This window comes from Mustela nivalis (assembly GCF_964662115.1).
Source record: "Mustela nivalis genome assembly, chromosome: 18".
Taxonomy (NCBI): domain Eukaryota; kingdom Metazoa; phylum Chordata; class Mammalia; order Carnivora; family Mustelidae; genus Mustela; species Mustela nivalis.
The window spans coordinates 29,699,725-29,722,263 of NC_139037.1; the positions used below are offsets into that span (position 1 = coordinate 29,699,725).

At 36.9% G+C, this 22,539-nt stretch overlaps 1 protein-coding gene across 10 annotated transcripts in view; it reads right to left on the reverse strand.

Moving 5' to 3' along the window:
• The window catches only part of CHD9 (chromodomain helicase DNA binding protein 9), a 221,324-nt gene that overhangs the window by 139,148 nt on the left and 59,637 nt on the right, over nt 1–22,539 (reverse strand). For 9 of the 10 annotated variants that reach the window (XM_082712153.1, XM_082712156.1, XM_082712144.1 and 6 more), the window contains exon 2: nt 2,170–3,792. In XM_082712153.1, the coding sequence (XP_082568279.1) occupies nt 2,170–3,627 (1,458 nt within the window). In that variant the 5' untranslated portion in view covers nt 3,628–3,792. Of the gene's footprint in view, nt 1–2,169; nt 3,793–10,896; nt 10,964–22,539 lie in introns of all 10 variants that reach the window. The other variant, XM_082712154.1, reaches the window with a different exon arrangement.

Consider the following 22,539-nt stretch of genomic DNA (forward strand, 5'->3'; position numbering starts at 1 on the left):
TTAAGACTAGTTTTTCAATAAGTCAAAAAATTATCCCAAACCAACTGCCCTTGATCTGTTTTTCAACATAAAGAACAAGAAGTTAGCAAAACAAAACAAACTCTGAAACAAAAAGGTAAGTACGTTTAAATAAAGCCTTGTGAATTTATCAGTAGAGTAAGATGATATATGAAAGGTTGCTTAGGATGGTTCTGAAAAAAATTCCTCTCAGATTATACCATCTACATGCCAGCATTGGGAACTACTTTAGTTATTTAAAATTACTCTTTATTCACTCCAAATCTATAACTTCTTTCAAAGCCAGTAGAACATGTTTAGGAAAACATAAATTAAAGAAAAACTACAATGATGACAAGGACCTAGCAAAACAAAAGTATAAAATAAATAAATTTCGGGCTTCACACCTTCAAGTATATGCTACACAAAATGACTAGTCCCAACTAGTCAGAAAACTTCAGATTAAGAGGATAGATGACTTAAGGTTCAAGAAGTAGAGGTTTTTCCCAGGGTCCTTCTAAAGAAGATGCTTGATCCTCTTCCAGTAGAGGGAGCAAAATCATAATATTCTATTCAGGCCACAAAAGAGGAGGAAAGGTTTAAGAGTGTCTTTTAACTATCTTAAAATCTACCAGACATTTCAAAAAATGTACTGAAAATAACATTGGAAGCAGAAATAAAATCAAACTAAGGGAAAAGATAAAAGAGTTTATCTTCTTCAAACGTTTCAAGGCTTTGAGATGAATAAATGGTTCCTAAACGTTTAATTTCAAGTACTGTGATATATTACACTGTCCACCAGATCTCACAGGTAACCAAGGCATTGAAGCATTTTAGGAATCCTTAATTCAACAAGATTTCAGGTAAGTGATAAAATATTACATTAAATCTATTTTTATTATTAAAACAACAGAGTAACATGACTGTAACTATAGAAAACAAAGGAAAGTATAATTGTACTACCCTAAAACAATCTATCTCCTTTCAATATTTTTTTCCATGTGTATTTTCATACTGCTATGAAAAAAATTATAAAAACATTAAGTGCTTACTATATGCAAGGCACAGTTCTCAGTATTTTCACATATTACAACCCTTTTAATTTTTATCAAAGACCTAGATCCTGTTAGTACTCCGCACTTAGAAGATAAGGCAAATGAGAAAGAATAAAATTCTCTTAATTAGCTAAAAGTCACACAGCTAGTAAGTAACAGTAGCCAAGATTCTAATCCAGGTAGTTTGGTACCTGAGCTTATACTCTTAACCGCTTTACTGTGATCTTAATTTTGAATTATGGTTTTTCCCCATCACTAACATATTGTCAGTGTTAGTCTTCAAACCTTTTAATGCCTGTAATAGTCCATCTAATACTCTATGATAATAAACTATGATGCTTCCACTTGTCCTGTATAGATAGTGTAACAAAAATATCCTTGGGTATATTACTTTTCCTGTGTTTGGGTTATTGTGATAAAGTATTTTTATATTCAAATTTACTATCAAACTGTTTCCCAAAATATTTGTGTCAATTAACAAAGCTATATAAGTCCCAATGTCACCATAAATGTGTCAGCATTAACCAAACATTTTTTTTCTAATACATAAAAATAAAACCAGGCTGCAAATTGAATTATTAAAGTTGCATATTATTCTGAGTGTTCTGTTTACTAATTCAACTTACCCTTTTGTGAATTCCAGCTCCTCTGCTTTATTTAGTTATCAAGTGAAGTTCTAAAAGTTTGCTTATCAATTTATATGAGCTTTTTAAACCACTGAGCCACCCAGGTGCCCCTATGAGCTTTTTATAGGAATATTAGCACTATGTTCATTACATTTGTGACAAAATGTTCCCAGACTATTGTACCTTTTAATTATGGTTAAGTTTTCATTTTTGATAATAAATCATTCTGTTGAAGGCAATTATAATTCAAAGTTACAAAAAAGGTCCTAAAACCTTATCATTTTCTAAATATAGAAGTTAATGTATTGCTTTGAACACATCAAGAAATCACTTTCAAATATAAGACTGTTAAAGCAATAGGAACTATGTCAAAATATGCCTAAGTTTGAAAAATCCTGGATATGTCTCACATAAAATTAACTTAAAAAAAAGAGGGGAAAAAAAAAAAAGCCCATCCTATCCCAACTCACCAAAATAAAAGAGCCACATACCTGTCGCTGTAAATATAGGCGATTTCTGTCATGTAAATGTTGATGATTGGAAAGCGAAGAGTGCCAACTCCGAGCCTGGCCATGCAGCTGTGTTTGAGTCATATCCGAAGGCCGAGTTACAAGATGTGAAGTAAACTGCCGTTCAAGGTCATGATCTAAAACATGACTTGAATGATCTTGTCCAAATGCGGCCTCATCAAACTGGGGAAGGAGACCCTCGTGGAGGAGGTCTTCTGGGTCAAGTCCTGTAAACGGCTCAGTTTGAGACTCCACTTGATGAAGTAAATTCTCTTCTAAAGATGAAAAGCCATTAGTTTCTACGTGATCATTGAAATGGCCCATTTGAGTTCCTGAGTCAACAGGATCTGGGAAGTTCATGTGCACAGGAGATAATTTTGAATTGCTATAATTACCCTGAGGATGTGATGAATGCAACATTTGGAAATTATTTGAATTCAACGATGTATTGGGATTTAGCATATGCTGAGTAGATTCTTGCTTGATTCCCCTATGAGGTGAAAAGGAGTTACTTCCGGTAAAATCGGATAAAGTCTGATTTGTGTGATTAGGTGCAAGCACTGCAGAGGTCTGCAGAAGACTGTTTGGTGAGACATGATTACTGGAAAAGGAATAATGTGAAGAAAACTGCTGTGAATTACTGACAGAACAAGAAGTCATATTTGGAGAAGGTCCATTGAAATTCCCTTCTTGATGATTGCTACACTTGAGGAAGTGAACTGAAGGATTTGACGTTTGGGAAAACTGCTGCATCGAAAGAGACTGTTGCGACGTAGATGCATTAGGGATTTGTGAAGGGTGGTTAACACTGACTCTGTGCGGACCAGAAACATTAACATCCATAAAATTTTTAGACTGGCTGAGAGAATTCTGCCCTGGGTTAAGATTATTTCTATTTTGCTGTGAGCGTAGTGAAGTGCACTGTGTTTGTTGTTCACTGGCCTGAAATAAGGCAAAGTCATGGTGTACCACAAAGCTTTTATTTTGATGCATAGAGTGAGAATGTCCTTGTTGGTGAAAAGGAGACCCATTTTGATTGGAAATGCTGGTAGCTGTCTGATGGCCCCACATTGGACTGCCATCTGCTACATCTGGAAACAAACCATTGGGCTGGTTTTGGGGGTGGATCGGAGAACAATTAAACTGAGAGTGTGGAGATAACACATGTTCAGCTGGGCTACCAAAAGGCTGATTGACTTGGTGAAATTTCATTGAATCAAACTGATTTAACTGCTCATAATCAGTTATCTTCTGATGTGTTGGAGTACCTTGAACATGGTTCAGTGAGTCTATGTGCAAAGGCTCAAATTCTGCACCTAAGTTCAATTCATCAACTAGTGAAACAGGTCCTGGTTGTACAAATGCATCATCTGACAAACCTTCTAAGGTCTCACCAAAAAGATTGGCATCATCAAAAAAGTCCATCATTGGATCTGTCATCTTGAAAAATCCAGTGACAATCCGGGCTATTCACTCCAAATGAAGTATATTCGGCTTCTGTGTAGTGGATATTACTGGATCATTGCCAAAGGTCATCAACTAATCCGAAACAGGTCAATGTTCATTATTGCTCTAGATAATGACATGTCATGAAGTGTCAGAATCCTAGGAAAATAAGAAAAACAATTCAAGTTTAATGATGAGAATTCATTAAAGTTCTACAAAGTTTATATATGGTGTAAAAAACATACAATCTTGGTATACAGTATTTTTTGGTAGAATGATTAAAAACTGCAAAAAGCTCATTGATATTCCATACAAGGAAAAAAATGCGGGTGCATGGGACATGACTGTATGTATTTGAAACTAATAATGCATAGTACTTCAATTTCAAGTTCATATATATATGTTTACACACATACATACATATGTACATATATTTTTAAAAGTAGGCTCCATAGTTAGCATGGAGCCCAACATGGGGCTCGAACTCAACTGTGAGATCAAGACTTAAGCTGAGATCAAGAGTTGGATGCTCAACTGACTGAGCTACCCAGGTGCTGCTGAAGTTCATATATTTTGATGAAAGAATGTAAACCTAAGAATGGTATGTCAGACTCTCTCCTGACCATGAAATGACAATCACTCCCCAGCAGCTATGGCATGTTTAAAATATATACGTATTAACACTTCAAAGTAACAGCTTGTTAACATAGCTGATACCAGATTTTCTCAGATTAGTGTGTTGTGATATTTTGCTCTAGACCTCTTGAGCAGATGCATCTTCTTGTTTCATACAGTATATGCAGAAATACATGAAGAAGAACAATTGTATGGGGTGCCTGGGTGGCTCAGTTGGTTGGGTAACCGACTCTTGGTTTCAGCTCAGGTCACAATCTTGCAGTCGTTGGATTGAGCCCAGTGTGGGACTCTGCGCTCAGTGTGCAGTCTGCTTCAGATTCTCTCTCTCTCTCTCTCACTCTTAAATAAATAAATAAATAAATAATTTTATTTATTTACTTATTTTTAAAAGAACAACGACAATTGCATGAGATCATGTTAAACTGGGCCAAATGAGATGAGTTAAGCATCTGGTCAGTTGACAGACAATGCAGACAGGGGATGGTTGGGATGTTCCCACATACTGCTACCATGGTTCACGGCTCATCTACATGGAAGATCAGCCTTCCTAACAGCCAATTGATTTAGATATTCATGTAGCAAAAGCAAGAATCTTTCTGTTAATGGTTATAGTCATTACTCTGTCCCTAAGTCTCTCTCCTGCCCTCATTAAGTCATTTGGAATATAAATACTGCTTATTTACTAAACTGTGTAAATAAATGTGTGGTGACAATCAAGCTGAGGCAAATATAAACAGTAGCTTGAGCTAAGCAATGAATTATTTTTATGACAGTCTGAAGAGCAAAAATGACTACATTTACATGAATATATGTACATATACACACACATACATGCTATTTATGTGTGGAAAGGATCTAATAGGTTACTCATTAATATGAAATGGCCAGCTCATTTTGTTCCAGATCTGTAGCTTTCCAAATACTTTCAACAAAGGTAATTTATGGCTGTGCTCTACCGTCTTGCCGAGAGAACCACAAATGAAGGTTCCTGCTGCTCTACATATTAGTTTAATCAAATATTAGCAAAGTCCTAAGAAACTTTTCCAGAACTTCTATTTTGGGAGGTCCATATTAGAAAACAGAAATTTCTTAAAGAAAATGCTCACTATTTTAATGTACAAATACTTTTGAAAAATTCTATGTTAATTTTTAAAAAAAGACTTTGTCAGAGACAGAGAGAGTGCAAAAGCAGGCAGAGTGGCAGGCAGAGACAGAGAGAAGCAGGCTTCCCACTAAGCAAGGAATCCCATGTGGGACTTGATCCCAGGACCCTGGGATCATGACCTGAGCTGAAGGTAGCGGCTTAGCCAACTGAGCCACCCAGGGGTCCCAATTCTATGTTAACTTTTTTTTTTTTTTTAAGATTTTATTTATTTATTTGAGAGAGAGACAGTGAGGGAGAACATGAGTGAGGAGAAGGTCAGAGAGCGAAGCAGACTCCCCATGGAGCTGGGAGCCTGATGTGGGACTCGATCCCGGGACTCCGGGATCATGACCTGAGCCGAAGGCAGTCGTCCAACCAACTGAGCCACCCAGGCGTCCCCTATGTTAACTTTAATTGGAAACTGCCTTATTATTAATCACAATGGTATGTACCTAAGTCCTTTAACAAATATATGATTTTGGAAGAAGAAAATTATGGAAAAAGTTATTTTTCCAGATTTTATAATTGTGAGACAGAGCAGATGAAAGGCTATGTGGTCTGAACTGAACAAGGCCGTTGGCAAAATAGAAGGTAGGTTACATCACTTCTCTGGAACGTATCTTATTAGTTTCTGCTTCAGACTCCAGACTGGGGAACATCTATAAGTTATTAATCAGGAAAGCAATGTCTTATGATTTTATACGGTTATATGATTATTTATGAAGAGGAACACAAAAAAAGGAATACAATGAAAGTTACCAAATCCAGTATATCATCAAGTATGAGGTACATCATTCGTTGATATAATGTTAAAAAAGAAAAGTAAAGAAAAGAAAATGCTGCCAGTTACACTACGGCACTATACCATTTCAAAGGATTTTAGACTTAGTCTTATTCAAAAGGATCTGATAATTTCTTCTGCCTTAAGATAGTCTGCTTGGTCCATAAAATACTTGATTATTGCTCTGTAAGTAAATGTGAACTGCTCTCATTCCTTCGACAACAAATATTTGCTTCTCTAATATTAAATTATGCTCTGCTATTCTGTTCCTGTGCCTCTCTGCATAATCAACAACATTTTGGTTAAATACGGGAAAATAATATATTTTAAAAATACATTTTAGGGGCACCAGGGTGGCTCAGTTGGTTTGGTGCTCTACTCTTTATCTCATGGTTGTGAGTTCAAACTCTCTGTTGGGCTCTGCACTGGGCGTGAAGCCTACTTGCAAAAAAAAAAAAAAAAAAAAAGACATTTTATTTTTATTTTTTTCAAAAGATTTTATTTATTTGACAGACAGAGATCACAAGCAGGCAAAGAGGCAGGTGGAGAGAGAGGAAGGGAAGCAGGCTCCCTGCTGAGCAGAGAACCCAATGCAGGGCTTGATCCCAGGACCTTGGGATCATGACCAGAGCCGAAGGCAGAGGCTTCAACCCACTGAGCCACCCAGACACCGCCCCCCAAAAAAGACATTTTAAATAACGCACATGTAGTACTAATGTACATAACCCAACTGGTAATGGCAATATAAACAACTATGACTAAGTGTGTGTACACACAGGTAAGTACTCCATGACCCCCACCTGGCACATGGGTACTGAGACACATCCCAATTTCAGAGATTTTCTTTTAAGATTTATTTATTTATTTGAGAAGGAAAGAGAGAGAGTGGAAGGAGAGGCGAGAGAGCGGGAGAGAATCTCAAGCAGACTCCACACTGAGTGCAGAACCCAACACGGGGCTCAATCTCATAACCCTGAGATCACAATCTGAGCTGAAACCAAGAGTCAGATGTTTACCTGACTTAGCCACTTAGGCACCACCCCAAGATTTTTTTTTTTTTAAAGATTTTATGTATTTATTTGACAGAGAGAAATCACAAGTAGATGGAGAGGCAGGCAGAGAAGAGAGAGAGGGAAGCAGGCTCCCCGCTGAGCAGAGAGCCTGACGCGGGACTCGATCCCAGGACCCTGAGATCATGACCGAGCCGAAGGCAGCGGCCCAACCCACTGAGCCACCCAGGCGCCCCCACCCCAAGATTTTAGAGATGTTAAAAGTGGAAAATATAAGCATCTTAGAATGATTAAAGTAATTTTTTGAATAATTAGAATGTATTACTTCAAGAGTTCAGAACCCACAACTATAAAAATCTACAGCCCAACTGAATGCTGAAAATAAATTACTGGAAGGATATCACATTATTGTATATATTTCTACCTTCTGCTATTAACAGTGAACTTAAACAAAAATATAAAACATTCTGAATTTATACAGATTTACTACATGCTTATACATTTATTTATTTTTTAAAAAGATTTTATTTACTTGACAGGGAGAGAGAGAGACACAGTGAGAGAGGAACACAAGCAGTCTGAGTTGTAGAGCTAGAAGCAGGCTTCCCACAGAGCAGGGAGTCTGATGTGGGGCTTGATCCCAGGACCCTGAGATCACGATCCGAGCCAAAGGTAGATGCTTAATGACTGAGCCACCCAGGCGCCTCTTATACATTAATTCTCAAAACACATTCAACAATTCTTAGGAGTCTGCTTTGGAAATAAATAAATGATATATCAGAGCAGTAATAGTCCATATAGGAAAGAACTGGTATAGTCCTTGAATTTTTTACATGACTGTAGACTGTGCTAAAGCAGAATGTTTTCTACATTTATGTAACCTGAGGCTTATCTAAAATAGGGGAGAAGTCGGGTGCCTGGGTGGCTCAGTGGGTTAAGCCGCTGCCTTCGGCTCAGGTCATGATCTCAGGGTCCTGGGATCGAGCCCCACATCGGGCTCTCTGCTCAGCAGGGAGCTTGCTTCCCTCTCTCTCTCTCTCTGCCTGCCTCTCTGCCTATTTGTGATCTCTGTCAAATAAATAAATAAAATCTTTAAAAAAAAATAGGGGAGAAGTAAAAATTTTAATTAAGAAAATAATTTTGTGGGGCGCCTGGGTGGCTCAGTGGGTTAAGCCGCTGCCTTCGGCTCAGGTCATGATCTCAGGGTCCTGGGATCGAGTCCCACATCGGGCTCTTTGCTCAGCAGGGAGCCTGCTTCCTCCTCTCTCTCTCTCTGCCTGCCTCTCTGTCTACTTGTGATCTCTCTCTGTCAAATAAATAAAATCTTTAAAAAAAAAAAAGAAAATAATTTTGCTATTTTATCATCCAATGAATATTAATTGATAAAGAACTTCAGGCACTTGAAAGATGAGTAATAACTGATCTCTGAAGGGGAATTTTGACATGTAAATAGAAGATTATCAATACATGTTACTTGTGCTTTGCTAAAAGTCAGTACATAAGAGGAACATCTAATGATTAAGAAAATGAATATAGATACCAACACTATATTATGAAGATACACATTCCATATGTGAAAAGATATTTGTAAATAGTTGACTTTAGTTATAAAAATAGAGATTAGGCGCCTGAGTGCCTCACTTGGTTAAGCGTCTGCCCTGGGCTCAGGTCATGGTGCCGGGATCTTGAGATGGAGTCCCATATCAGGCTGTCTACCCAGAGGAGAGTCTGCTTCTTCCTCTCACTCTGTGTTCTCTCTCCCTCCCTCTCAAATAAATAAATAAGATCTTAAAAAAAAAAAAGTACAAATAGAGACTAAAGGCAAATTACAAAAAATATTTTTTTACATTATTTTTTTTAACATTCAAGAGTTTATGAGATTTGTAAAATCTCATAAGCCATGTTTTCTATTTGAACAGTTCATTCTACAAATGACACAATGCTCATGTAAGTTCCACTTGAAGATCTATTGCTGTAATTCATTCTGTAAAGGTAGCATTTTCTAACTTGATGAAAATATCATGTCAATCTAATTTTAACTTGCTATTTCATTAAGCAAATACTTATGGACTATCCAGTATATCCAAAGCAACGCTGCAGAAACTGAAGTTTCTGCCCTCAGGAAGTTCAGAATCTAAACGCAGGAGGCAGGGGGTAATGCACAAGAAAAGCACATCATATATTGAATAAAATATGGTAACTGTCTAAGAGAGGTACAAGCTCATCTATAAGATAATTTATAAAGAGAAGAGAGCATACTTAGCAAGTTAAGATAATTTATAAAGAGAAGAGAGCATACTTAGCAAGTTATTCAGGAAAAGCTTCAGGAATAAAGAAACGGCCCCAAGGGGCGCCTGGGTGGCTCAGTGGTTTGGGCTGCTGCCTTCGGCTCGGGTCATGATCTCAGGGTCCTGGGATTGAGCCCCGCATCGGGCTCTCTGCTCCACAGGAAGCCTGCTTCCCTCTTTCTCTCTCTCTCTCTCTGCCTGCCTCTCTGCCTACTTGTGATCTCTGTCTGTCAAATAAATAAATAAAACCTTTAAAAAAAAAAAAGAAACGGCCCCAAGGGAGGGAGGAAGTACGTATTCAGGGAAAGGGATGAGTACTGCCATGGGCACGCAAACGGGGAAGAGTGAAAAGTAAAGGCAGAAATGTAAGCTGGAGTACTGCTGTAGGGACCTTCTCAATCCAGTACAGTAAAATAAAATATATGGAGGACAGAATTCTTTTAAGGTTGAGACAAGTATTTAGAATCAAAGTAAAACTACTTCTCGATCTTCATTTCTACATTTATTGATGCCAATGACATGAGGATTGTACATCAATGGGACAGAACTCTAGCCTTCCCAAAGTTCATAATGCAGAGGGGAAGAAAACACGTAAACAAGCAGAGATGCATGCCTTGGCAGAGATGCATACACGGCACAATGTTATATTAGGTGGCAATTAATTATTTCTGGAAAAGATGGGTAAAGGCATAGAGATGAGGCAACATTTGAACTGCGCCTTCAGAGAAAAAATAACATTGTTGACTGTGTTCCCAAACAGGATTTATATATATATATATATTATATGTGTATATAATACACATATAAACTTACTTCAGAGGTAAATTGACTTTCTGAATGTCTAATAGTTGCTTTTTTTTTTTCAAGACATCTCTATATTTTCCAAATAAATCCCTCAGTATATTTCTACTAAATGAATTAGGCTTCCCAGTAAGCTCAACACATTCAAGAGTTTCATCCCATTTAATATGAGCAGCACTGAGTCCTACCAAATTATTCAGCTTTCTATTAGTCATCCCTTCAGGATTTCTGCACAGTATTAAATTTGTGTTACATTACTTTTTACTTTGTTTATGAATTACCCATAGCTATTTCAAATTTATACTTGGGGAAAATTCAGTTTGGGATTCACCTCCTATAGAAGGCTTCTTCTGACTCAACTGTCTGTCTTATAACCTGTCCATACTACAAATAACACTCCATTATAGTAAGAATTATATTTTTCTTTTCTCTCCACTAGGCTGTATGGCCTGGGGGAAAAAAGGAACACCGTTGTCCTCTTTATTTCCTTAATATGTTGTCTGGCATAGCAGGCACACAATAAATTTTTGCTAAATCAGTGAATGTCTGCATAGGAATTAGAAAGAACAGGATACTTAAATAAAAACAAAACAAAACATAGACCTGAGTCCTGGCTCTTCTACCTTCTAGCTGTAGGACTTTGAGAAGATCACATATGATTTGTTTTCATCTGGGAAAAAAAAACAATGCAAACTATTAACTACAGTCCTGTCTGCCTCAAAGGGGGATTAGAAAGCACTAAATAAAGGAAGCGGTAATCCCTATTAGGATAGGAAACAAGTCTTTTATAATCCCATCACTCTCTCGAATTATCCCTAAAACTGGTAAGAGCACAGTGAGAACACTGCAAGATATGCCCAGAGGTGAGGGAGGACATAGCATTTCAGGAACTACTCAATAGACTAGTGTGGCTAGAGCATACTACTAGCCAGAGATGCCAAGGCAGGCAGAGGTCAGATATCCAAGGCTTTAAATTAGCCATGTTAAGAAATCTGGACTTTATCCTAGAGGCAAAAGGGAGCTATTTCACGGTTTAAAATTTCTTCTCTGGCTTGACTAACATTTTTACTGTGGTAAAATCTTATCACTGGTGGTTATAAACATTTAGTTATTTTAAGATGGCAAATAGAAACTCTCTCATTGACAGTGACCAAAACACCTAAGTTATACCCAGAAACATTTTTTATGACTAAAATGATAACAATAGGAGATATATGTCATTTAAAAGAATATCTTTATTTGGCATAATAAAAAGCTGGCAAACTTGAATTCACCATTTCTTCATTAAAAAAAAAAAAAAAGAAAAAAGGTATCTGAATTTCTAGAACAACTCCTGTTAAGGTATATTTAATACCTGTTAAAAAGTTTTTTTGGGGCACCTGGGTGGCTCAGTGGGTTAAGCCGCTGCCTTCGGCTCAGGTCCTGATCTCAGGGTCCTGGGATCGAGTCCCACATGGGGCAGAGAGCCTGCTTTCCTCTCTCTCTCTCTGCCTGCCTCTCTGCCTACTTGTGATCTCTCTCTGTCAAATAAATAGATAAAATATTTTAAAAAAAAAAAAAAGTTTTTTTAAAAATTCACTTTTCTTCCTGCCTTCCTAGACATCTAATTCGTGACTGTTTAAATAAACTTAATTATGACAACCTTCAAATTCTTGAAGAATTAGGTCTCCCCTACAGTTTCTCTTTTCAAAGCTACAAACAAAATATTTCCAGCTTAATGAAATGTGAAAAATCCTATCTAAAAAATAAAAAGAGATACTACAAAATTCCCTCAGATGAATAAAACTGAAAATACAACATAGCAAAGCTTACGAGATAAAGCAAAAACAATGCTCTAAGAGAAACTCATGCTTGTAAACAATTACATTACAAAAATATCTAATTGCTAACCTAACTGTACACCTTAAGGAAATGAGCAAACTAGGTCCAAAGGAAGGAGAAGAAAAGAAGTAATGAAGATTAGAGTGTAGAGAAATGAAATAAAGAAAAAGACAATAGAGCAAAATCAATGAAATCTAACATTAGTTCTCTGAGAAAATCAACAAAATTCAGAAATCTTTAACTAGACTGTCTAGGAGAAGATCCAAATTACTAAAAACAGGATCAAAAGAGGATATTAATATATACTTTTACTGGGGCGCCTGGGTGACTCAGTGGGTTAAAGCCTCAGGTCATGGCCCCAGGGTCCTGGGATCGAGCCCCGCTTTGGGCTCTGCTCAGTAGGGAGCCTGCTTCCTCCTCTATCTCTGCCTGCCTCTCTGCCTACTTGTGATCTCTGTCTGTCAAATAAATAAAATTTAAAAATCTTTAAAAAAAAGATATATATATATACTTTTACTTTACAATATAGACTTTACAAGTCTATATAAGGACCTTATAAGCTCTTTTTATATAGGCATAGTAAGTCCTTTTTTTTTTTTTTTTTTTAAGATTTTGTTTATTTATTTGACAGACAGAGATCACAAGTAGGCAGAGAGTCAGGCAGAGAGAGAGAGAGAGTGAGAGAGAGAGGGAGAGAAAAGCAGGCTCCCTGCTGAGCAGAGAGCCTGATGCGGAAACTCAATCCCAGGACCCCGAGATCATGACCTGAGCCGAAGGCAGTGGTTTAACCCACTGAGCACCCAGGTACCCACAGTAAGTCCTTTTGATAGAAGAATACTATTGTAAGAACAATATGAACTGCACCAACAAATTGGATAAACCTAGATGAAACTGAAAAACTGTATGTCACATAAGCTACCAAAATTGATAAGAAAATAAGTAGAAAATATAAATAGACCTAAAACAAGTAAGATTGAATCTGTCATCAAAAACCACCCAACAGGGGCGCCTGGGTGGCTCAGTGGGTTGGGCCGCTGCCTTCAGCTCAGGTCATGATTTCAGGGTCCTGGGATCGAGCCCCGCATGGAGCTCTCTGCTCGGCAGGGAGCCGGCTTCCTCCTCTCTCTCTCTGCCTGCCTCTCTGCCTGCTTGTGATCTCTCTCTGTCAAATAAATAAATAAAATCTTTTAAAAAAAAAAAAAAACACCCAACAAAGAAAAGCCCAGGACCAGATAGTTTTCATGATGAAGTCTACCAAATATTTAAAGAATTGACACCAATGACTCTCAAATTCTTCCACAAAAGTGAAAGATCAGAAGTACTCTATAACTCATTTTGTGAAGCTAACATTACCCTGATAATGAAGCCAAAGACATTACAAGGGAAAAAACCCCAAACCAAAAACACAAGACACTAAAGACTAATATCTCTTATGAATACAGATGCAGAAATTGTCAAGAAAATACTAGCAGACCAAATCCAGCAGCATATTATACATATACATATATGTACACATAGAGTATATTATATGAACAAGTGGAAATTATCCTAGGCATGTAAAGGTAATTAACATACAAAAGCCAATCTATGTAATATACTATATTAATAAAGGTAAAAGCATATCATATCAGGTGATGCAAAAAAAAGCATTTGACAAAATCTAACGCCCTTCCAAACCCTTTTATGATTAGAATACTGACTAAAGGGGCGCCTGGGTGACTCAGTGGGTTAAGCCTCTGCCTTCAGCTCAGGTCATTATCCCAGGGTAGAGGGATCGAGCCCTGCATCAGGCTCTCTGCTCAGCAGGGAGCCTGCTTCTTCCCTCTCTCTCTCTGCCTCTCTGCCTACTTGTGATCTCTGTCAAATAAATAAATAAAATCTTTAAAAAAAAAAAAAAAAGAATACTGACTAAAACAGGAAAAGAAAGGCCATGTATGAACAACTTAAAGCTAACATCAAACTCAATGGTAAGAGAATGAAAGCTTTTGTCCCAAGATCAGGAACAAGTCAAGGATTCCCACCCTCACCGCTTCTATCCAATATAGTACTGAAAAATCCAGCCAGAGAAAATAGGCAATAAAGGACATCTAAGTTAGAAAGGAAGAAGTACAACTATCTTGTTCACAGATAACATGATCTTATATGCAGAATACTGTAAATAACACACACGCACATGCATGTAAACTGCTAAAGCTAATAAACAAATTCAACAAAATTCTAGGATAATTTCAGAAAAATCAGTTGCACTTCTTTAAGACAGCAAATCAACATTCCGGAAAGGAAATTTAGAAAAACAATTCCATTTACAATAGTATTAAAAAAAATAAAAATTGGGCACCTGGGTGGCTCTATTGGTTAAGCGACTGTTTTTGACTCAGCTCGTGATCCTGGAATCCCAGGATCAAGTCCCGCATCCGGCTCCCAGCTCCACAGGGAGTCTGCTTCTCCCTCTGACCTTCCCCCCTCTCATGCTCTCTCTCACTCACTCTCTCTCAAATAAATAAATCTTAAAAATAAATAATAGGAATAAATTTAATGAATCACATGTAAGATGTATACACTGAAAACTAGATCATTTTGAAGACAAAACAGTGCTGAGGGGTGCCTGGGTAGCTCAGTGGGTTAAGCCTCTGTCTTCAGCTAGGTCATGATCTCAGGGTCCTGGGATCGAGCCCTGCATCTGGCTCTCTGCTCAGCAGGGAGCCTGCTTCTCCTCCCCACCCCACCCCCACTTGCGATCTCTCTCTGTCAAATAAATAAATAAAATCTTTTTTTTTTTTAAACAGTACTGAAAGGGACTAAAGTAGATCTAAATCAATGGAAAGACATCCTGTGTACATGCATCGAAAGACTTAATATTGTTAAGACAACAATACTGCTCGAAGCAATCTACACGTTCAATGCAATTCCTATAAAAATCCCAATGATTTTTTGCGTATATAGAAAAACTCATCTTTAAATATATAGAATTGCAAGGGATCATGAATAGCCAAAACAATCTTGAAAAAGAACAAAATTGGAATACCCACACTTCCCACTTTCAAAACTTACTACAAAACTACATTAATCAAAACAAAGTGTTATTGGCCTAAGGAGACAAATGGAACAGAAAGCCCAGAAATAAACCCTCACGTAGTCAATTAATTTTTGACAAGGGCGCCAAGAACATTCAGTAGGGAAAAAAAACAGTCTGTTCTATAGCTGATGTTGGGAAAACTAGATAGCCACCTGCAAAAGAATAAAGCTGAGCTCTTACCTTATACCATTAAAAAAAAAAATCAACAGAAATATATCAAAGATCTAAATTTAAGAGCTAAAACTGTAACACTATTAGAAGAAAACATACGGCCAAATCTTCATGATTTTGGATTGGCAGTGGTTTCTTAAATACATAAAAAACACAGGTAACAAAAGAAAAAAAAAAAAACATAAATTGGGCTTCAAAAAATTAAAAACTTGTGCACAAAAGAATACTATCAAGAGAGTAAAAAGATAACCCACAGAATGGGACAAAATAATATGCAAATAATATATCTGATAAAAGTTTAATATCTAGAATTAATAAAGAACTCCTATAAAGTCACTACTATAAACAACCCAACTTAATTAAAAATGGACAAAGCGGGGCGCCTGGGTGGCTCAGTGGGTTAAAGCCTCTGCCTTCGGCTCTGGTCATGGTCCCAGGGTCCTGGGATCAAGCCGTGCCTCGGGCTCTCTGCTTGGCAGGGAGCCTGCTTCCTCCTTTCTCTCTGCCTGCCTCTCTGCTTGCTTGTGATCTCTGTCAAATAAATAAATAAAAATCTTAAAAAAAAATGGACAAAGGACTTCACTACACATTTATCCAAAGAAGATACAGGAATGGCCAATAAACAGAGATACTCAATGGCAGTCATTAGGACAATGCAAATCAAAATCACAATGAGATATCACTTCTCAACTACTAAGAATATTATTTTTAAAATGAAAAATTACAAGTGTTTGAAAGGATGTGGAAAGATTGGCAATCCCATACATTGCTATTAGTAATGTAAAATGGCACAGCCTCTACTCGAGGGATCCCTGGGTGGTTTGTTAAGTGTCTGCCTTTGGCTCAGGTCATGATCCCAGTGTCCTGGGATCGAACCCTACATTGGGCTCCCTGCTCGGTGGGAAGCCTGCTTCTCCCTCTCCCACTCCCCCTGCTTGTGTTCCCTCTCTTGCTGTGTCTCTCTCTGTCAAATAAATAAGTCTTTTAAAAAAGAGAGAGAGAGAGAGAAAATCCTACTCAAAATCTAAATCTGTAAGATCTATAAAAGCTGAATATTCAGGGAGAAATCTTTTATTGGTGAGGAAATGGGTGAAGGTGAGGCCTAAAGCCCTCTCTTCCTTCCAGTGGCTAAAGATTACCCAGTGCTCCAAAGAGCCCAGATTGAAAACCATTTACACAGTGCTTTATGTGGATTATTTCACAGTAGGATTTTCAAAAAACAAAGGATTCAGGGGTGCCTGGCTGACTCAGTTGGTAGAGCACTCAAGTCTTGATCTCAGGGTTGTTAAGTATGAGCCCCACATGGGGTGTAGAGATTACTTAAAATAAAATCTTAAAAAAAAAAAAAAAAAAAAGACTCCTTGCTTTAAAAGACCTGAAAACCAAATAGCACTCATTTAATGTTTATATTAACATCTCCCTTTGCAGATAGTGATTTCCTAAATTCAATTATTTACTTTGTTGGCATTCACATTTAATTTAGTCTTGCTTTGCATCTCACAGAAAGGGAAATCTTTAAAACATAATCTCATCTCTACTCTTGGTAAAAGACGACTGAGGGTAACTAATTTTGGGCTGATGCTGAAAACAGATTTTAAGTTTCCCAGTTGCTAATGAGTCAGGTCAAGCTGTCTATCTGAAGCAGTCCTGAACATCAATCATACCCCTAAACAAATGAAGTATAAATATATAACTAAATAAATTTCAATTAATGTTAAAAACAGGAAATTGATTTAAATGCACAATTTTCCAAAGTTTGAAATACATTAAAAATTGAGACCCAGGCGGATTACCACCACCTAACTTGCAGGGTTTTTGAATAGTTTAGAAATATATACAGTTTAGAAATACACTCAAAGTTCCTAAAACATAGAAAGCACTTAATAAATGCAGTTTTTCCTCTCACACCTGTCATCTCATTTCTGATTTCCCAAGAGTCATTCACACTCTCCCATGACTATTAAGCTTCTCCAGACCTCCTCCGATTCTTTTGCTAATAATCTCTATTGCTTCAATATCCTTGTGACCATTTTCAATTCACTCAACCTACCATATTCTATTAACAATACCAATGTAATGTGACCTCCAGACCTCAGCCCAATTCAATTAACATTTCTGCATATTTATAATATTTGTTATATGGCTGGCACAGTATTAAAACAAGAATGGTATTAAAACAAGGTGGTCCTTGTTTTTGCTTAGAAAGTGTTTAAATTCATTTCCCTATGCTTTTAGGCTATCTCCTTAAGCCTTCAATCCTAACTACCCCCATCTCACCCCAGGAAAATCCTGCCTCTTACTTACTCTTCCAAGATTTTCCAGTTGAAACTCGCCAGTCACCTTTTCAGAAGCATGTTTCTCTCTTTGCTTCTATCCTTTTTCTTCTAGCTGTTCTCAGAAGAGGAAGCATGACTTTTTTCCAAAGATAAACCTTTCGCCTCTTAATACCATTCCATCTAGCTTTTAAGCAACTTACACCCACATACATTCCAACTCTGTCTAGGATCTTTAATCATCCCTTTGCAATTACCTGCTTCCCTTCTAACTTTAGGCAGTAGGTCTCTCCTACCTTAACAAAAACGCACACACAAAATCACCTTATGTCTATCCTTCCATACAGTGACAAATATTGAGAATAAGTGATCAACTGTCTTCATTTATCAAATACCCACTTGCTTGTTAACCTCTTGCACTTCACTTTCTGCCCTGATAAAATTACTGAAACTATACTTCCAAAGGTGACTAAAGCTCCTAGGCAAATCCAAATGTTCTCTCAACCTGCATCTGACCACTAAGAAACTTGCCATCACTAACAAAAGTGACAGAAGCTGAACTAAAGAATGCCATCTTCTATATGAAGCCTCCAATCATCCATGCATCTCCCATCTATGATACATACACCATTTAGGCACTGAATGCTTAAAGAACAAGGCCCATGACTTATTCATCTGCAGTACCAGTTACCAGTCTGCTTGGCCTATCACAAAAGCTGTAGAAATGTTTCCTGAATTCAGTTCAAGTAACCCTCTGCCTTCTGAAAATTCTCTCAGCTTCTATGACACTACACTATCTTGGGATTTTCTTTCTTATAGCTTTCCTTGCCTTTCTGATTCATTTAAAGTAGTTTAATAGACATAAGGTTTTATGCAGTGACTTCATTTCTATCAAATCCATTTACTTTGCATTTCGAATTCAGTCAAATGTTGACACATCTTCCTCAATACATCTTCTAAGATGCGATTTCACATTCAAATCCTTGAGAAACTCAATTCCACTTTTTCTGGAATACTATAAATTATTTAAAACATTTTTTCTTTCTACTAAAATATAATAAAGATATAAAACTCAATTTCTCACTACCTTAATGAGACCGTATAGCATTTCATTGCCTTCCTTGAGGTCTCTGACCAAGAATATACCAGGAAAGCAATTCGTTGGGTCCCTATATACATAATGATATATAACCCTGTTAGTAGCCCTGCGAGCTTTGGCCATTTCTGATATAACACTATTCATCTCAGGAATGATATACATCTTTATAATACTTTTCCTCCTCCTTCCCCAGGGCCTTATTTCTAAGTACCATGTACATGTCCCCAAATAGTTACCATATTCATTTTGCTGAATTTTTTTCCTGTCTCCTTTAAGATTTCTTAAGTTAGATATGTTATTTTTTTCATTCTTTCCAAACCATATCCCCTAAAATGTTGTACTAGTCACTGTGTTGCAAAACCAAACATTTTTAAGGATAGAGAAAAGATCTCTTATTTGAAAACTTTGAAAACAAAAAACTATGTTTTGTTTGAATATGCCATAATCCAACAGGCATAACAGAGGTACTCATTTATGTTTTACTAGGTAGAAATACCTACCCATCAATTTATATTTGGAGGTTTTTAAAAAAGAACACAAGATTTTTCAAATACTATAGAGTGGTATTTTAATCAAACCACATAACTGAATATAACGCCACTGGCATTCTCACACACTGCTAAAACAAGTATAAATTGGAACAACAAATCTGGAAAATGATATAGCTTTACTGGTAAAATTGAATATATGCATATCCTTGACCAATTTTTCTACTTCTAGAAATATATATGCCACAGAAATGTGTGCACACCAAAAGTCATGTACAGAAATGTTAGAAATGTTCATCAGTCAGTATTACAACAGTTCCAAACTAAAAATGTTTTCATCCTACATTAGAATCAACAGCAATGAAAATGAATGAACTACTTCTACATGGAAAAAAACAAATTGGGCACCTGGGTGACTCAGTGGGTTAAGTAACTACCTTTGGCTCAGGTCATGACACCAGGGTCCTGGGATCGAGTCCTGTATTGGGCTCCCTGCTCCACAGGGAGTTTGGTTCTCCCTCTGACCCTTCTCCCATCTCCCACTTGTTCCCTCAATCTCTCTCTCAAATAAATAAGTAAATAAATAAAATCTTTAAAAATTAAAAAAACAAAACAAAACCAGATTAGTCTCATAATGTTATTAATATTAGGGGCACCTGGGTGGCTCAGTGGGTTAAGCCTCTGCCTTTGGCTGAGGTCATGATCTCAGGGTCCTGGGATCGAGCCCCGCATCAGGCTCTATGCTCAGCAGGGAGCCTGCTTACCCACCCCCTCTCTCTGCCTACTTGTGATCTGTCTGTCAAATAAATAAATAAAATCTTTTAAAAATATTACTAATATTATAAAATATAATATTAAGCAAAAGAACACATACTATATAATTTCACTTATATAAAGTTCAAAAACAGCCAAAACTACTCTATGATTTTCGAAGTCAGCATGGTGATCATCTCTGGGAGGGTGAAAGGAAGTGATGATTGGAAAGGAGTAGGAGAGAAGCTTGGGGGTTGCCAATAACATTCTATTCCTTGACCTAAGTTGTGGTTACAGAGATGTTTACTTTATAATAAATCATAGAGCTATAAACTTATGACATATACTTTTCTGAAACTTATCAAAAAATTAAAAACCTAACTGAAACAAGATGAATCATAAGTAAATATTTTTAAGTCACCATTTAGAGTGCGTCATTCAAATTAATATTGGTAAGTAAATATAGGATGGTTTCTGAAATGATTTATGTAAACTTTACTACTGATCTGAACTCACATTCACCAAATCAGAACTAAGTGTATTCTTGTATTTCGATATGTAGTGAATTCACTAATTTATGTAACCTGATATAAAATATTCCCTAATACTAGAAAGCTGAGGCAACTCCGTTTCTCTGTAGCTCAGTTTCTTTATCTATAAAATGGACTAAATAAGTACACTAAATGTAGAATCTTGAATCCCTAGATTTATTTTAGGGAAAGCTTTCCAGTTCCTTGATTGAAGAAAAAATTTTAATGAATAAATATTTAATTGCCATTTTAAAGATAAACACTGTAAAAGATAACATAACTGGAAAAAAATATACTGAATTCCAGCTAATTCCATGAAAAAAAGAGTAACTTGGAATTTACTTAGTAATGTGTAATAAAGCACAAAATTTTAAGATGAAACAAACTTTATGTAAAATACACGAAACCTAACCATTATCTTAGCCATTTTTTCCTTTTTTTTTTTTTTTTTTAAAGATTTTATTTATTTGACGTACAGAGATCCCAAGTAGGCAGAGAGGCAGGCAGAGAGAGAGGGGGGGGCAAAGCAGGCTCCCTGCTAAGCAGAGGGCCCCATGCAGGGCTCAATCCCAGGATCTTGGGATCATGACCTGAGCTGAAGGCAAAGGATTAACCCACTGAGCCACCCGGCACCCCTTTTTTCCTCTTTCTTATAAAAGAATAAGATACATTAGCAGTTATCATTCAGAAGCACAGCCATTGATTTCCAATAGTATAAAATTTAATACACTTTATACTGTAGCTGCTTAAGTCAGGTAAACCAAACTGAAATGACCACTGAATAAGAAAAATAATCTTTCTTTTTTTTCTCTTCAGATTTCAACTGTGTCCCTTTGTAGCAATAACAATATTTAAAATTACTGGTTAAAAAATGTTTTAAAAGTACAGTAAAAAAAAAAGATATTTGCTAAGTTAATGACAAATTATAACAGAAACATCAGTATCTATAGTTATTTGATAAATAGCTCTTAATGGCCTGCACTTATAATTTTTACCCATAAACACCAGAAGCCTCATTAAAAATGATAAATATAATATCAGGCTGCCTACAAGCTAGTAACTTTAAAGAGTGCCAACTTTCTTGAGAACATCAAGATTGTAAGACTTCTGAATTCTGCACCATCACCCAAATAATACCAAAACCCATCTAATACTACAGATTTTTTCTCAAAACTTATCTAATAAAAGCTGTATTAAGAAAATCTTCACAAATACTTTCAAAAACTGCATTGTTAAAAAGATCATTTCAGTTACCAATTTTTCTAACACAAATATGAAGCCTGCTCGTCACAAAACACAGCTTATAAGTACGTTGTAATATGGTGCCATATACATAATTACACCTATTCCAACGAAGACCACTATCATTCAGATAAAGGTAGCCCCCCACCCCCAGCCTTCTACCTTCCCAAGGTCTTGCCTGAGAATGGTGTTCAAGACTTAATTTCTTGCCAAACCTTTTCCCCTTTTCTTTTCTGTTCATCTCAGTAAATCTCACCATCATCTTTCTAGGTCCTCAAGCCGGGAACCTGGAGGTCACTTTGACATCTTCTCTTTAATATCTAATCCGTCATGAAGTTGTCAATGCCCCTGCCATTCCCATCTCCTCTCTGTCTCTATCAAATCAGATGATATTGCTACCCTAGTGCCAGCCGTCATCATCTTACCTCAACAAGTGTGGTAGTAGTCTTTGCTTTCATCCTTGCCTTTCTCTAATCCATTCTTAACCAAAGTGTCATTCTTGAAATCTAAAGCACAGTACTCCCCTACGTCAAAATCTTCAATGATTGACTGCCACATCCTTAGTAAAATCCAGGTCTTCAAAATGCCCTGTAAGGTCCTGTATGATCTGCTCTCTGCCTATTTCTCACCTTGCATGGTTTTCCTCTATTATTATACTCCTGCCGCCCTAAACTTCCTTCATTTCTTCCAACCTATTAAGCTTTCTTGCCTTCATACATTATTTTCTTTTCCAAGAAAGTCTTTCCCTATCTAGCTTATTTTTTGTCTCCACTTAAATACCACCACCTGAGAG